The sequence below is a fragment of the Artemia franciscana genome, chromosome 9, assembly GCF_032884065.1.
Source record: "Artemia franciscana chromosome 9, ASM3288406v1, whole genome shotgun sequence".
NCBI lineage: Eukaryota > Metazoa > Arthropoda > Branchiopoda > Anostraca > Artemiidae > Artemia > Artemia franciscana.
This window is the reverse complement of record NC_088871.1, coordinates 44609948-44625586: the sequence shown is the minus strand read 5'-3', so window position 1 is coordinate 44625586 and position 15639 is coordinate 44609948. Positions and strand designations below refer to the sequence as shown.

The window sequence follows — 15639 nt, the reverse complement described above, 5'->3', positions numbered from 1 at the left end:
TTACCACAACTGCTTTAACTACTACCACTAACAACTTGTTGCAGCACCAAGCCGCTTGAGGTCTTGTACACTCCACCTCACCAGTGGTAGTTTTAAAATTTCCCCCAACGATATTTTGACCACCTTTTAATCCTTTTCTTATTCTCTTCCCACCCTAGCTAGGGGCAACCCATTTTTTGTTTGACCCTCTCGATGGATGACCAATGAATGGGATGCCAAAAAAAATCTTATGGCAATCTATCACCCCTAAAACTTGGCTTAATGATTTCGATGAGGTTCAAACATTATTTAATGAACAAAAAAAACTTTACTCAATCCAAATCTCCTCGAAATGCCAGCGTATACAATGAAGAAGGGGGGGGGGCATATAGATCCGCAAAACAACAAAGAAAATATTTCTTTCACCTCACAAGTTTTTTTGAACAGTTCATGGTAACGAACTGTAGTAAGGAGTGACCCGGTTCAATAGTAACTGAACTCTAAAAAATGTAATTTTGATACCAACAGTTACATCAAAAAATAACATTTTTTATACTGATTTTAAACATGTAAGTTTCATCAAATTTAGTCTTACCTATAAAATGTACGAGCCTGAGAAAATTGGTTTATTTTTGGCAATAGGGGGAGTCACCCCCTAATAGTAATAGAATATGTCTTTTGGCACGAATTAATCCCCCACAGTTCCCGGGGTGGGGCTGTAAGCTATAAGCTTTGACGATTGTTTACATATAGTAATGGTTATTTGGAAGTGAATAGACGTTTTCAGGGGAACTTTTTCACATTGAGGGGGTGGGTGGGTCGGGAGGAGGGGGTTTCGGGGTTGGATATTTCCATGGATGAGTTTATCATGAGGGAAGAGAATTTCCATGAAGGAGGAGAAGGATTTTCTAGCATTATTAAAATCAACAATGAGAAAACAAATAACAAAAAAAAAATCAGCTGGAAGTAAGGAGCAGCATTAAAACCTAAAACGAATAGAAATTATTACGTATACAAGGGGGTCCGTCTCGTCGAAAATACATCGCTCTTTGCGCTAAAGTATTTTTACAATTTCAACTATTTATTCTACGGCCTTGGTGATTCAGTGGTTATTCTTAAAGAACTGGGACAAAATTCAAGCTTAAAGAGCGAGGTATTGACAAGGGGGCAAATACCCTCGTAAATGTAATTATAGATTTATATTATAAAGTTCGTTACGTAAGTTAATTCGTAATTTACCTATATTTATTAATAATAAAAATGCTCGTAAAAAAACGTTCTAGTCGCCTTTTTAAGTAACCAAAAATTAGAGGGCAACTAGGCAAAAATTAACAAATTAACAAAAATTAGAGGGCTCTCCCACCCCCTTTTTTTTATCAAAGTCATCCGATCAAAACTATGAGAAAGCCATTTAGCCCCCCCCCCAAAAAAAAAACAAACAACATTATTAATTTGCAAATTGCGTTTTGATTATTCGTTTGCAGTGAGCCAAAATCAAAACACGCATTAATTCAAAAAAGTTTAGAAATTAAATAATTTTTTTCTTTAACTGCAAGTAAGGAGCAATATTAAAACTTAAAACGAACAGAAATTATTCCGTATACGAAAGGGGTGGTCCCTTCCTCAACGCCTCGCTCTTTACACTAACGTTTTTTATTGTTTTAAAAAAGTAGAGTTGTAAGAAAGAGTCTAACTTTAGTGTAGAGAGCGGGGCATTGAGGAGGGACAACCTCTTTCATATACGGAATAATTTATGTTCGTTTTAAGTTTTAATGTCGCTCCTTACTTTCAGTTTAAAAAAAACTTGTTTTTTTCTTTAATTCAGTAAACATCAATGGCATATACCCTGCTACCATTACCAAAACTAAACACTAAGCACCTTTTAATATGCAGATTAAACAATATCTAAAGGAAAAAGTTAATCTAGGAATGTCAGAAACGATCAAGTTAATCCTCGGGACCAAATGTTAATCCTCAAGGACTTGGAGTTATCCTCAAGGACTTGGAGGATCAAGTTAATCCTCAGGACTTGGAGAACAAATTATGTTTCACCAAACTTTTAAATTCAATTACGTCCTAACTATTTTCAATTTACCCACCTAACAATTTCAATAATCTAACCCCTTTATAAAACAGAAAAAAAACTAATCTAAGCGTGATCGATTTATTATGACCTTATACCATGGGAGTGAACATCATTAAGATGTGCAAACACACCCAGAAAGTAGGCCGATTTACCTTCGACACCATTATGCATGGAAGAACCATTAAACTAACCAGTATTTTTTACAGGCTCTTAAACGTCTATTGGCACCACTCTAAGGAGGGATCAAGGGTGAAATGTAGCACCAATCGAGTTTGATTGTAACCTCTAAGTCATAAGCTTAATCTGGCAATGCTGGCCCTTTTTATAAGTGCATCCACCACCCCACCTTCTGTGAGCTATATTGACTAGCGCTAACATTTTCAAAGACTCAATTTATTACGCAGATTAAATAAAAAAAACAAGTTTTTTTAACTGAAAGTAAGGAGCGACATTAAAACTTAAAACGCACAGAAATTACTTCGTATATGAAAGAGGCTTCCTCATCAACGCCCCGCTCTTTACGCTAAAGTTTGACTCTTTCTCTCAATTCTTCTTTTTAAAACAGTAAAAAACTTTAGCGTAAAGAGCGGGGCGTTGATGGTGAAGCAGCCTCTTTCATATACGAAGTAATTTCTGTGCGTTTTAAGTTTTAATGTCGCTCCTTACTTTCAGTTAAAAAAACTTGTTTTTTTTTATTTAATTTCTGAACATTTTTGAATCAAAGCATGTTTTGATTTTGGCTCTCCGCAGAGGAATAATCAAAACGAAATTTGCATTTTTTTCTTTTTTTTGGCTAAATGGCTTTCTCATAATTTTGATCGACTGATTTTGAAAAAAAAAGAGCGGGGGACGAAGCCTAGTTGCCCTCCGATTTTTTGGTTAATTAAAAAGGCAACTAGAACTTTTAATTTTTTACGAATCTTTTTATTGGTAAAAGATTTACGTAACTTATACATTAGCTTACGTAAAGAACTTTTGTATTCTCAAGTTTTTATTACATATATGAGGGGATACGCCACATCGTCAGTACCTCGCTCTTCACACTAAAGCTTAAATTTTATCCCAATTCATTAAGATTGACCCCTGAATCACAAAAGCCGTAGAATAAATAGTTGAAATTACTAAAAATACTTTAGCGTAAAGAGCGAGGTATTAGAAGAAGGTGAGCCCCTCATATGGGTAATAATTTCTGTTTGTTTTAAGTTTTATTGCTGTTCCTTACTTACAGCTGAAAAAGCTTTTTCACATTTATTTTTTAATTGTTTTTTTTTTTAAATAATGCTAGTAAATCCTGCTCTCCCTTCATGGAAATTTTCTTCTCCCATGACAAATTCTCGATGGAAAGTTCCCCCAGCGTATCCCCCTCTTCTCAACCCCTCCCGCAACCAAAAAGATCCTCCTGAAAACGCCTGTATACTTCCCAATAACCATTACTATATGTAAGCACAGGTCAAAGTTTGTAACTTGTTGCCCCTCCTACGGGGACTGTGGGGGAGTAAGTCGTCCCCATAGACATAGTTATAAAGTTTTTCGACTACTCTGAATAAAATGGCTATCGCAGAATTTTGATCCGTTGACTTTGGGAAAATAATTAGCGTGGGAGGGGGCCTAGGTACCCTCCAATTTTTTTGGTCACTTAAAAAGGGCACTAGAACTCTTAATTTCCGTTAGAATGAGCCCTCTTGCAACATTCTAGGACAACTGGGTCGATACGATCACCCCTGGGAAAAACAAAAAAAAGCAAAAAAAACAAATAAACACGCATCCGTGATCTGCCTTCTGGCAAAAAATGCAAAATTCCACATTTTTGTAGATAGGAGCTCGAAACTTCTACAGTAGGGTTCTCTGATACGCTGAATCTGATGGTGTGATTTTCGTTAAGATTCTATGACTTTTAGGGGGTGTTTCCTCCTATTTTCTAAAATGACGCAAATTTTCTTAGGCTCGTAACTTTTGATGGGTAAGACTAAACTTGATAAAACTTATATATTTAAAACCAGCATTAAAATGCGATTCTTTTGATGTAGCTATTGGTATCAAAATTCCATTTTTTAGAGTTTTGGTTACTATTGAGCCGGGTCGCTCCTTACTACAGTTCGTTACCACGAACTGTTTGATTGCAAATATATAAGATTCATCAAGTTTAGGGCTATCCATCCGAAACTAAGAGCCGGAAAAAAATTGCTTGATTATCAAAAAAGGAGAGAAACACCCCCTGAAGGTCAAGGAATCTTAATGAAATCACACCATCTGATTCAGCGTATCAGAGAACACTACTGTGGAGGAAGCTCCTATCTGTAAAAATGTAAAATTTGTATTTTTTTTTGCCAGAAGAAAGATCACACCAGAAAAATTTAATGCTGGAGAGGGGAGATATTCCACGTGAAAATGTTTCCATAGGAAGGGATGTTTCAGGGGGGACTTTTCAGGGGAAGCTTTGCAATGGGGAAATTTGTCAGATTTCCCATATGAAATTCTTTTATTTACCTTACTTCCTCTTTGGCGACTCAGTTTTACATGAGGAGCTGTTGAGGATAACTGTCTGAGGTAAATTTTCACCAGGGTTGAATTGTCTAGCTAGAGGATCCTTCCGCAGGAATGGGGAATTTTTCCGTGGAAGTGGAGCCAGATTTCCCGGCACTATTTAAAAAACCCATCAGAAATTAAATAAAAAAAATTCTTGCTTAAAGTAAGGAGCAACATTAAAACACAACACAAACAAAAATCATTACGTATATAAAGGGAGATGCCCCCTCATTGACACCTCGGTTTTTATGTTACAGTTTGTATTTTGTTCCAGTGCTTTAATTACGCCTCCTGAAACACAAGGGGCCGTTTAATTAGAACAAGAAATTTTTTTATGGTTCTAAAAACCTTCAGAGTGAAGAGTGAGGTCCAGAGGAGGAGTTAACCCCCTTGATACATGTAATAATTTCTGTTTGTTTAAGTTTTAATGTTCATCCTTAATTTACGTTGAATTCCAGAGGAAGTACATATATTTTCAGCATAATATAATCCTTTCAACAGCACAGACGCATCAATTCACGGAAACAGAGGGGAGTGGACTAGAAGTTATTTTTCAAAACCTAGAGGGGGGCAATTTCGCTGTATTTCTCTTTTTTTTTCAATGAAAATGCCAAAATAACTTTTTGTAAAAGAACCGAAAAAGGCATTTTTCAAATTCTAAGAGGGAGAGCAAAACAACTTGGAGGTCAATAGCCTCCTCCTCCATCCCAATTAACCCCATGTCAACATAATTCAGAAGGACTAATATTAGCAAGTATTCTAATGACACTATTTTTGACAATACGGCCTGGCTAATGATAGAAGAGAAAGTCCCCAGCCACATTTAACTACAATACAAAATATAGGGGTAAAAACTGAAATATTATATATGGATTTTATCTTTCGGGAAAAATGCTGAAGATATTTTATTCCTTCCGGTAGCTTCTTTCTGTCCTTCCTGCAGCATCCTTTTTTTTGTGACGGTCATGCGGTTTACATGGAGGAAACGAATGAAATCTCAGCAGACATTTTCAGACTAATTGAACATTATTAGAAACATGTTACAATCCTAAGGTCATTACTAAATTTTTAGTAGTGCAACTAGGGCATGTTAAATATCCTGATTTTTATGTATATGGGAAAAAAAGGATACACAATTACACTAGACTAAATTAGACTCGTCTTCAAAGATACTCACAAAAATAATGTGGCTGAGAGCTCTCTTGGAAGAAAAGGTTGTCTTCGAATTCAGTCTTCAATCTTCGAATTCAGTTTATTCGTCTTCGAATTCGAACAGTGAGTATCGTCTTCGAAGATACTCACAAGGTTTTATTCCATCCTTTAATTAAAGCTGGCTTTGTTGAAAAGTTTTCTCAAAATTATGATCCGGAAGAACAAGCTTCTATGTGGTTTAGAGAAACAATTCTGAGATTGAGCAATGCGAAATAAAAGAATGTTATTTTTTTGGTCTTCAAATTTCACATGTTATGGATGGCCCTGCGTTTGATTGAGTCTGGGATTGGCAAAGAAATGGAAGCTAACTCCTATTGACTTCAATAGTTCTAAAATGTAAAGAATGTTTTCTAGTTCGAACGCTTAGTTTCCGCATAAAAACTTTTTTATTTTGTTCAAGCTTTGCTTTTTCTTAAAAAAAAAAGAATGAAATAAAAACTATTGGTGCCTTGATAAATCTGTTGGAAGTTTGGAATTTGGATGAAAAATTCTGCGAGAAAATTTTTCTTATCAGTAAAAAGAAGAAAATCTAAAAAAGTTTTCCTCAAGTTAGATGGGCAAAATAATACCATGAATTTTTTCTGTTAATTTTTTCCTGTCTTCTTCTTGTCTTTTTCCTCTTTCTCTTTTTTTCCTTTCTTCCTTCATCATTTGAGTTTCTTTTGTATTGAGTAGCGTGATATGAACGTGGTTTTAATTAGCTGAGGGTGATAACCTCGCTTGCCCTTACAAGCTTATTGCCTTTCTTGGCAGGCGAATGGTGAATAGTGTTTGTTTTCTTCTCTTAATAAATACATATCTCATACCTCATCTCTATTTATAATAATGGATGGCTTTTATTTTCAAAGTAAAAATAGTCGTTGGGGCGAAAAGAAAACCAGAGGCTAAAACGTTTTTCAATCGAGCAGAATTGTTAGTCATTTTATGTTTTACGGTTATCTCTATTTCTAATTTTGCAGGCTATAAGCACAATTTCAGTGTTTTTCATATGTGTGTCAGTATTATCTTTTTGTTTGAAGACTCATCCTTCCATGAGAGTTCCTGTATTGAAGAATATAACTGTTACTAGATATCCTAATGCAACAAAGAGTTGGATCTTGGATAAAACAAGAACGGATGCACACGAGGTAAATATGCGTCCATGAGTTACTCAATCATAATATGACCTTCATTCTCGTTAGTCTAATAAATTATTCTACTCCAATTTACAAAAAACGATATAAAATATTTTGTTATTTAGCCGTCCTCTGTAGAAATATGTAGTTTTTTTCGAATTTGTTTAGCTAATTTATCACATTTAAGCTCTGAAGATATTTCAACTTGTCTACCAGAAAATCACATAGTTCAGTTCTAAAATAAGAAATATCCTTAAGAGTAGTTTTCAGGGAGTTTTTCATTCGACCAATGAGAAAATAAATTATTAAGGTATAAAAAAAGAGTAAAGCCATAGTAGGGTACAATCCAGAAAACGTATAAATGAACTAGCCGTTCTGGGAGGCTATCTAACAAAGTATCCAATTAAAACTTAAAGACTAGTTTTACAGAGGGGCAGTTTCTCAAGACACTTGGACTGCAACACTTTTTTAGTCTCCGGTATACACTCAAAAAACGTAAGAGCAAGATGATGAAAATTGCCCGTTACAAGCTAAATCTCTTTTAGACATTAAATAAAAAAAAAAACAAGTTTTTTCAAATGAAAGTAAGGAGCAATATTAAAACTTAAAACGAACAGAAATTACTCCATATGTAAAAGGGGCTTTTCCTCCTCAACGCCCCGCTCCTTACGCTAAAGTTTGACTCTTTCTCTTACCTCTATTTTTAAAACAGTAAGAAACTTTAGCGTAAAGAGCGGGGCGTTGAGGAGAAAAAGCCCCTTTCATATACGGAGTAATTTCTGTTCGTTTTAAGTTTTAATGTTGCTCCTTACTTTCATTTGAAAAAACTTGTTTTTTTATTTAATTTCTGGACGTTTTGAATTAATGCATGTTTTGATCTTGGCTCTCCGCACATAAATAATTAAAGCGAAATTTGCATATTGATTAATTGCAATTAATAGGAAGATTTTGAGAAAAAAGGAGCGAGGGAGGAGGCCTATTTCCCCTCCAATTTTTTGATTACTTAAAAAGCAACTAGAACTTTCAATTTTTTACAAACGTTTTCATTGGTAAAAAATATACGTAACTTACAAATTAACTTACGTAACGAACTTCTACATTCGTATGTTTTCATTGTTTATATGAGGGGGTTCAACCCTCGTCGATACCTCGCTTTTTAAACTAAAGCTTAAATTTTGTCCCAATCCCTTAAGAATGACCTCTGAATCACAAAGGCCATAGAATAAATAGCTGAAATTACTAAAAATACTTTAGCGTAAAGAGTGAGGTATAACGAAGAGGTAAACCCCTCATATGCGTGATAATTTTTGCTCGTTTTAAGTTTTAATGCTGCACGCTACTTTCAGTAGAAAAAACTTTTCATATTTATTTTTTCATTGTTTTTCAAACAATGCTAGAAAATCCTGTGCCCCCTTCATTGAAATTCTCTTCCCCCATGAGAAGTTTCTCTATGGAAATATCCTCCCAAGTAGCCCTCTCCCCCTCAACTCTCCCCCCTAAGCCGAAAAAATTCCCCTGAAAACGTCTTTACACTTCCCAGTAACCATTGCTATATGTAAACACAGGTCAAAGTTTGTAACTTGCAGCCCCTCCCACGGGGACTGCGGGGAGTAAGTCGTCCCTAAAGAAATAGTTATTAGGTTTTTCGACTATGGTGAATTGAAAAATTTTCTTTTCCAAGTGAAAATAGGAGCAGCATCTAAACTAAAAAAGAAACAGAAATTATTACGTATTTGAAGCGGTTGTCCCCCCTCTTCAATACTTTGCTCTCAAAAGTCTGACAAAATTTGAATACCAAGTCAAGATTATCAATGAACAGTAGTTTTGTTGAACAAGTTCTAATAATATTTTGTTATAAAATTTCTTGTGAATGGAAAGTGTATTTTGTTCATATGTAAATAATGACGAAGACCACACTGCCTTTCCATAATATAACTACAGAAGAGAGAATATTGAGGACTTTTTTCCCAAGACAGAGAACCAACAAAACCCATTTGAATATTTCGGCCCTATATCTAAGAGCCGTCTTCAGCAAAGAAAATAATAAACAATATAACACTTACAATAAAAGTTTTCGGTTAAAAATCCATTCTTTTTTTAAAATAGCCTTGGCATCATTACTTCTTAACGAATTAAATAAAAAAAAATAGTTTTTTTAACTGAAAGTAAGGAGCGACATTAAAACTTAAAACGAACAGAAATTACTCCGTATATGAAATGGGTTGTCCCCTCCTCAACGCCTCGCTCTTTACGCTAAAGCTTTTAATTGTTTTAAAAAGTAGAATTGTGGCAAAGAGTCAAACTTTAGCGTAAAGAGCGAGGGATTGTGGAGGGAACAACCCATTTCATATACGGAGTAATTTCTGTTCGTTTTAAGTTTTAATGTCGCTCCTTACTTTCAGTTAAAAAAACTAGTTTTTTTATTTAATTCCTGAACGTTTTGAATTAATGCATGTTTGATTTTGGCTCTCCGCACATAAATTATTGAAATGAAATTTGTATATTAATTTCTTTTTTGGCTAAACGGCTTTCTCTTAGTTTTGATCAGACGATTTTGAGAAATAATGGGTGGGGAAGGAGGCCTAGCTGCCCTTTAATTTTTCGGTTACATAAAAAGGCTACTAGAACTTTTAATTTTTAACGAACGTTTTTATTAGTAAAAAATATGCGTAACTTAAGAATTAACTTACGTAACAAACTTTTATATTCTTATATTTTATTATGTTTACGAGGGGGTTTGTACCCTCGTTAACACCTCGCTCTTTACACTAAATCGTAAGTTTTGTCCCAATTCTTTAAGAATGACCCCTGAATCAAAAAGGCCGTAGAATAAATAGTTGAAATTACTAAAAATACTTTAGCATAAAGAGCTTTAGCTCTTTATGCTAAAGTATTTTTAGAACCCGTCATATGCGTAATAATCTCTGTTCGTTTTAAATTTCAATGCTATTCCTTACTTTCAATTGGAAAAACGTTTTAATGTTTATTTTTTCATTGTTTTTTTTTTTTATAGTAATGCTAGAACATCCTGCGCCCTTTTCATTGAATTTTTCTTCCTCCATGACATATTCCTCCAAGGAAAGATCCTCCCACATAGCCCCCTCCCATAAACTCCACCCCCAAACCAAAAAAATCCCCCTGAAAACGTCTGTACACTTCCCAATAACCATTACTATGTGTAAACACTGGCAAAAGTTTGTAACTTGCAGCCCCTCCCCCAGGGATTGTGGGGGAGTAAGTCATTCCCAAAGACATAGTTATTATGGTTTTCGACTATGCGGAACAAAATGGCTATCTCAAAATTTTAATCCGTTGACTTTTGGAAAAAAATGAGCGTGGGAGGGGGCCTAGGTGCCCTTCAATTTTTTTGATCACTTAAGAAGGGCACTAGAACTTTCCTAAAAACTATAGAGTCAAGAGCAAGATATTGAGGAGGGGCTAACCCCTCTATATATGGAATAATTTTTTTGTTTTTAGTTTTAATGTTCCTTACCTTCAGCTAAAAAAATTGGTGTTTTTATTTAATATAATCTACTGTAAGCTCTTGCGGATTATATAAAATTTGGGTCTATGAAGTCTCGGCCAAAATTGAAATCTTGTATATTGAAATCTCATCGAATAGTAAAAAGAAGAAAAATATATTCTTTAAATCTTCAAGCATATCTTTGTCATTTAAAAACAGTGATTTTCTTTCAATTTATTCATTTATTTATTTTATACATTCTTATTATTATTATTTATTATATTATTATTATTATTATTATATATTATTATTAATTTATTTTTATTATTTATTATATTATTATTATTATTATTATTATTATTATTATTATTATTATTATTATTATTATTATTATTATTATATATTATTATTATTAATTTATTTTTATTATTTATTATATTATTATTATATTATTATTATTTATTTTATTTTATACATTCATTTCAATTTATTTTTTTCAATTATCAAGATTTTCTTTCAATTTAGGCATTTTTCTACTTGGAGTTGGTGTGCAACGCTTGGTTTTGCATAGAAATCTTGATAAGATTTATTGTAAGTCCTAGCAGACGAAAATTTGTGACGTCACCAGTCAACATAATTGATTTTATTGCAACCGTGTCGTTTTATTTTGACATCATCCTACAGGTTAGTACAGCTCTTTGGATTCATTTAGCAAATAAAAAAAAAACATTTTAAATGAAATTATACACAATGTTAAAACATAATGAATACAAATTGTCCTATTTTTGAGAGGGCTACAACCCTCCAAAGTATCCACTCTTTCACTAAGGTTTCAACATGATATAGATGCTAATAATACTCTCGACGATTCTTAAATTAAACTTTGACTACAGGGGAGGGGTGAGATGGGGGGATTGGCACTCAGTCTATGCCAACAAGAAACTTTCTAGCCTCTATTCCTTAATGGAAAATGATGATGACATTCAAGAAGAACAAGGTAAAAAGAGCTGTAAAATGGCAGCTTTAAGAATGTTCATATTCAGCAAAAGCTATAAAAGAACATTTATATCCATTAATTTCACTTGGTATATTCATTTTTAGTATTGGATTTACTGTTCATAAGTTTATTACCAGGATTTACTGTTCTATTCTTTGCTATTGCTTCGATTTCAAACAAGGGAGCAAAATATTATCATAACGTAGATGTAAAGTATTACGGTTTAAAATCATGAATTTAAGCTTAATAAGAAACTATTTAGGTTATATCTATCATATGAATATTTCTCTTACGTGGAGTTCCCCTAAGAAAATACTCATTTTTAAATGCAATTTGTACCCAAAATTGGTTATTTGGAAAGGCACAAAATGTTTGATGGGAGGAAAAGAGAAAGAGAAAGGCCTATTTATTTACAATATAACCAGCAAGTAAATTAAAATGGGCACTATATCGATTTGAATAATGATTTGACCCCAAGAAACAATCCCTTTAGCAAACCCACTACTAAAAAATCACTAAGTTAGCATTGATTTAGACAAGATTTTTTTTTTCCCCGACTGGGAATCAAGTGTTACCCCAAGGAAGCTCGGTATTATGAATTCTGGGCTTCGTGCAGAAGTAAAAAATCCACATAAAGAAAGAAAACGACCAAAAACGGGATTTTTAAAGGCCAAATGAAAATACTGAAGAAAACACAGAAAGCGAGTATTTTGAGAGAACAACCGCCTCTCTTCTTCAAAGCGAACAAAATAATATGATCAAGGAAAAAGCAAAAACCAAAAAACAGACGCGAGAAGTACAAAAAAAACAATGAAAAAAAACCACCAAAAATTAAATAAAATCAGAATTTAACAGAATTAAAATCAAGTACCTAACAGCAATAAAGTGAGTTATTCGCCAATATCCACAGTTTGCACAAAATGCAAACAAATATGAACTACCATCAACGGATACTAACGAACAACTGAGAAGTAAAAGGAAAAATTCATTCACTCAAACAAACGAAGCAGCCATTGAATAGATTGGAGAACTAGGTCACCTGATCTCTGATTTTAACCATTGTATTTCTCGTGGATACCCTTTGAGACCTAAGGGGTTGATGACGTATCTGATTATGTGATCGGGGAAGTGGTTCAGCGTTTATTTTAGGAATTACTAAAGTATCGGCTTCCAAAAACCTAAAGCAAAATAATATTTTCACTTACTATGGGCCTATCCCGCTATCGGGGATAGCGCGATATATGGGCTTATACAGGCTATCAATTCTCAAATCTACCTAGGTAAAGACCCTATCCCGACAGATGCAAACTCTTTCTCTTAACTGTATTTTTAAAACAGTAAGAAACTTCAGCGTAAAGAGCGGGGTGTCGAGGAGGAAAAGCTCCTTTTATATACGGAGTATTTTCTGTTCGTTTTAAGTTTTAATGTCGCTCCTTACTTTCATTTAAAAAAACTTTTTTTTTTAATTTAATTTCTGGACGAATTGATACATGTTTTGATCTTGGCTCTCCGCACATAAATAATTAAAACGAAATTTGCATATTAATTAATTGCAATTAATCGGAAGATTTTGAGGAAAAAGGAGTGAGGGAGAAGGCCTAGTTGCCGTCAAAGTTTTTGATTACTTAAAAAGCAACTAAAACTTTTAATTTTTTACAAACGTTTTCATTGGTAAGAAATATGCGCAACTCACGAATTAACGTAAGTAACGAACTTCTATATTCGTATGTTTTTATGGCGTATATGAGGGGGTTCAACCCTCGTCGATACCTCGCTCTTTACACTAAAGCTTAGATTTTGTCCCAATTCCTTAAGAATGACCCCTGAATCACAAAGGCCGTAGAATAAATAGTTGAAACTACTAAAAATACTTTATCGTAAAGAGTGAGGTATAACGAGGAGGTAAACCCCTCATATGCGTAATAATTTTGGTTCGTTTTAAGTTTTTTAATACTGCTCCTTACTTTCATTAAAAAAAACTTTCAGATTTATTTTTCATTGTTCTTTCCGATAATGCTAGAAAATCCTGCGCCCCCTTCATTGAAATTCTCTTCCCCCATGAGAAGTTTCTCCATGAAAATATCCTCCCACGTAACCACCTCCTCAAATATCCCCCCTAAATAAAAAAATCCCCCTGAAAATGTCTGTACACTTCCAAATAACCATTACTATATGTAAGCACTGGTCAAAGTTTGTAACTTGTAGCCCTTCCCACGGGGACTGTGGGGGAATAAGTCACCCCTAAGACATAGTTATAAGGTTTTTCGACTAGGCTGAATCAAATAGCTATCTCAGAATTTTGATCCGGTGACTTTCGGAAAATAATTAGCGTGGGAGGGGGCCTAGGTGCCCTCCAATTTTTTTGGTCACTGAAAAAGGCATTAGAACTTTTAATTTCCTTTAGAATGAGCCCTCTCGCAAGATTGTAGGACCACTGGGTCGATACGATCACCCCTGGGAAAAAAAAACAAACAAATAAACACGCATCCGTGATCTGCCTTCTGGCAAAAAATACATAATTCCACATTTTTGTAGATAGGAGCTTGAAACTTCTTTAATAGGATTCTCTGATACGCTGAATCTGATGGTGTGATTTTCGTTAAGATTCTATGACTTTTAGGGGGTGTTTCCCCCTATTTTCTAAAATAAGACAAATTATCGCAGGCATTCGTAACTTTTGATGGGTAAGTCTAAACATAATGAAACTTATCTATCTAAAATCAGCATTAAAATGCGATTCTTTCGACATAACTATTGTTATAAAAATTCCATTTTTAGAGTTTTGGGTACTATTGAGCCAGGTCGCTCCTTACGACAGTTCGGTACCACGAACTGTTTGATAAAAAAGCATTTTAATTGAAATTATACACAATGTTAAAACAGAATGAACACATATTATCCTATTTTTGAGAGGGCTAAAACCCTCCAAAGTATCCACTCTTTCACTAAAGTTTCAACATTACATAGATGCTAATAATACTCTTGAACTTTGACTACAGGAGGGGAGGGTGAGATGGGCGATTGGGACTCAATCTATGTCAACAAGGAACTTCCTAACCTCTATTACTTAATGGAAAATGATGATGACATTCGAGAAGAGGAAGAACAAGATAAAAAGAGCTGTAAAATGGCAGCTTTAAGAATGTTCATATCCAGCAAAAGCTATAAAAGAATATTTATATCCATTAATTTCACTTGGTATATTCATTTCTAGTATTGCGATTTACTGTTTATAAGTTTACTACCGGGATTTACTGTTTAATTCTTTGCTATTGCTTCAATTTCAAACAAGGGAACAAAATATTATCGTAACGTAGATGTAAAGTATTACGGTTTAAAATAATGAATTTAAGCTTAATAAGAAACTATTTAGATTATATTCATTATGTGAATATTTCTTTTCAGGTGGAGTTCCCCTAAGAAAATACTCATTTATAAATACAATTTGTTCCCAAAATTGTTTGTTTGGAAAGGCCCAAAATGTTTGATGGGAGGAAAAGAGAAAGAGAAAGGCCTATTTATTTACAATATAACCAGCAAGTAAGTTAAAAATGGGCACTATATCGATTTCAATAATGATTTGACCCCAAGAAACAATCCCTTTAGCAAACCCACTGCTAAAAAAAAATCACTAACTTAGCATTGATTTAGACAAGAGTTTTTCCCCTGACTGGGAATCAAGTGTTACCCCAAGGAAGCTCGGTATTATGAATTTTGGGCTTCGTACGGAAGTAAAAAATCCACATAAAGAAAGAAAATGACCAAAAACGGGATTTTTAAAGGCCAAATGAAAGTACTGAAGAAAACACAGAAAGCGATTATTTTGAGAGAACAACCGCCTCTCCTCTTCAGTGCGAGCAAAATAATATGATCAAGGAAAAAGCAAAAACCAAAAAACAGACGCGGAAAGTACAACAAAACCAATGAAAAAAACACCAAAAATTAAATAAAACCAGAATTTAAAAGAATTGAAATTAAATACCTAACAGCGCTAAAGTGATTCCTTGCTCCTGTGGTCTTTCGTAAATCGAAAGAACTGATCAGCGACTTACGGATAGATTTACTCAGCACTCTACCTCAATTAATAACACCAGTAATAAACGGGAAACAACAGAAAATTTTGACTCTGCCCTTTCAGCACGCATATTTAATAATCCAGACCATACTGTTTTATTTAACCAAGCTAACCTAATTTTGCATGACAAAGGTATTGTCCAGCATTACAGAGAAGCTGTCTAAATTTGTAAACACCAACATTTAG

General features: G+C 34.0%; 1 protein-coding gene across 1 annotated transcript in view; it reads left to right on the top strand.

Moving 5' to 3' along the window:
* Positions 1–15639, top strand: part of LOC136031588 (potassium voltage-gated channel protein Shaw-like) — a 104116-nt gene that overhangs the window by 37414 nt on the left and 51063 nt on the right. Inside the window, exons 5-6 of the mRNA XM_065711256.1 lie at positions 6763–6930; positions 10907–11065. Of these exons, the coding sequence (XP_065567328.1) occupies positions 6763–6930; positions 10907–11065 (327 nt within the window). The remainder of the gene's footprint in view (positions 1–6762; positions 6931–10906; positions 11066–15639) is intronic.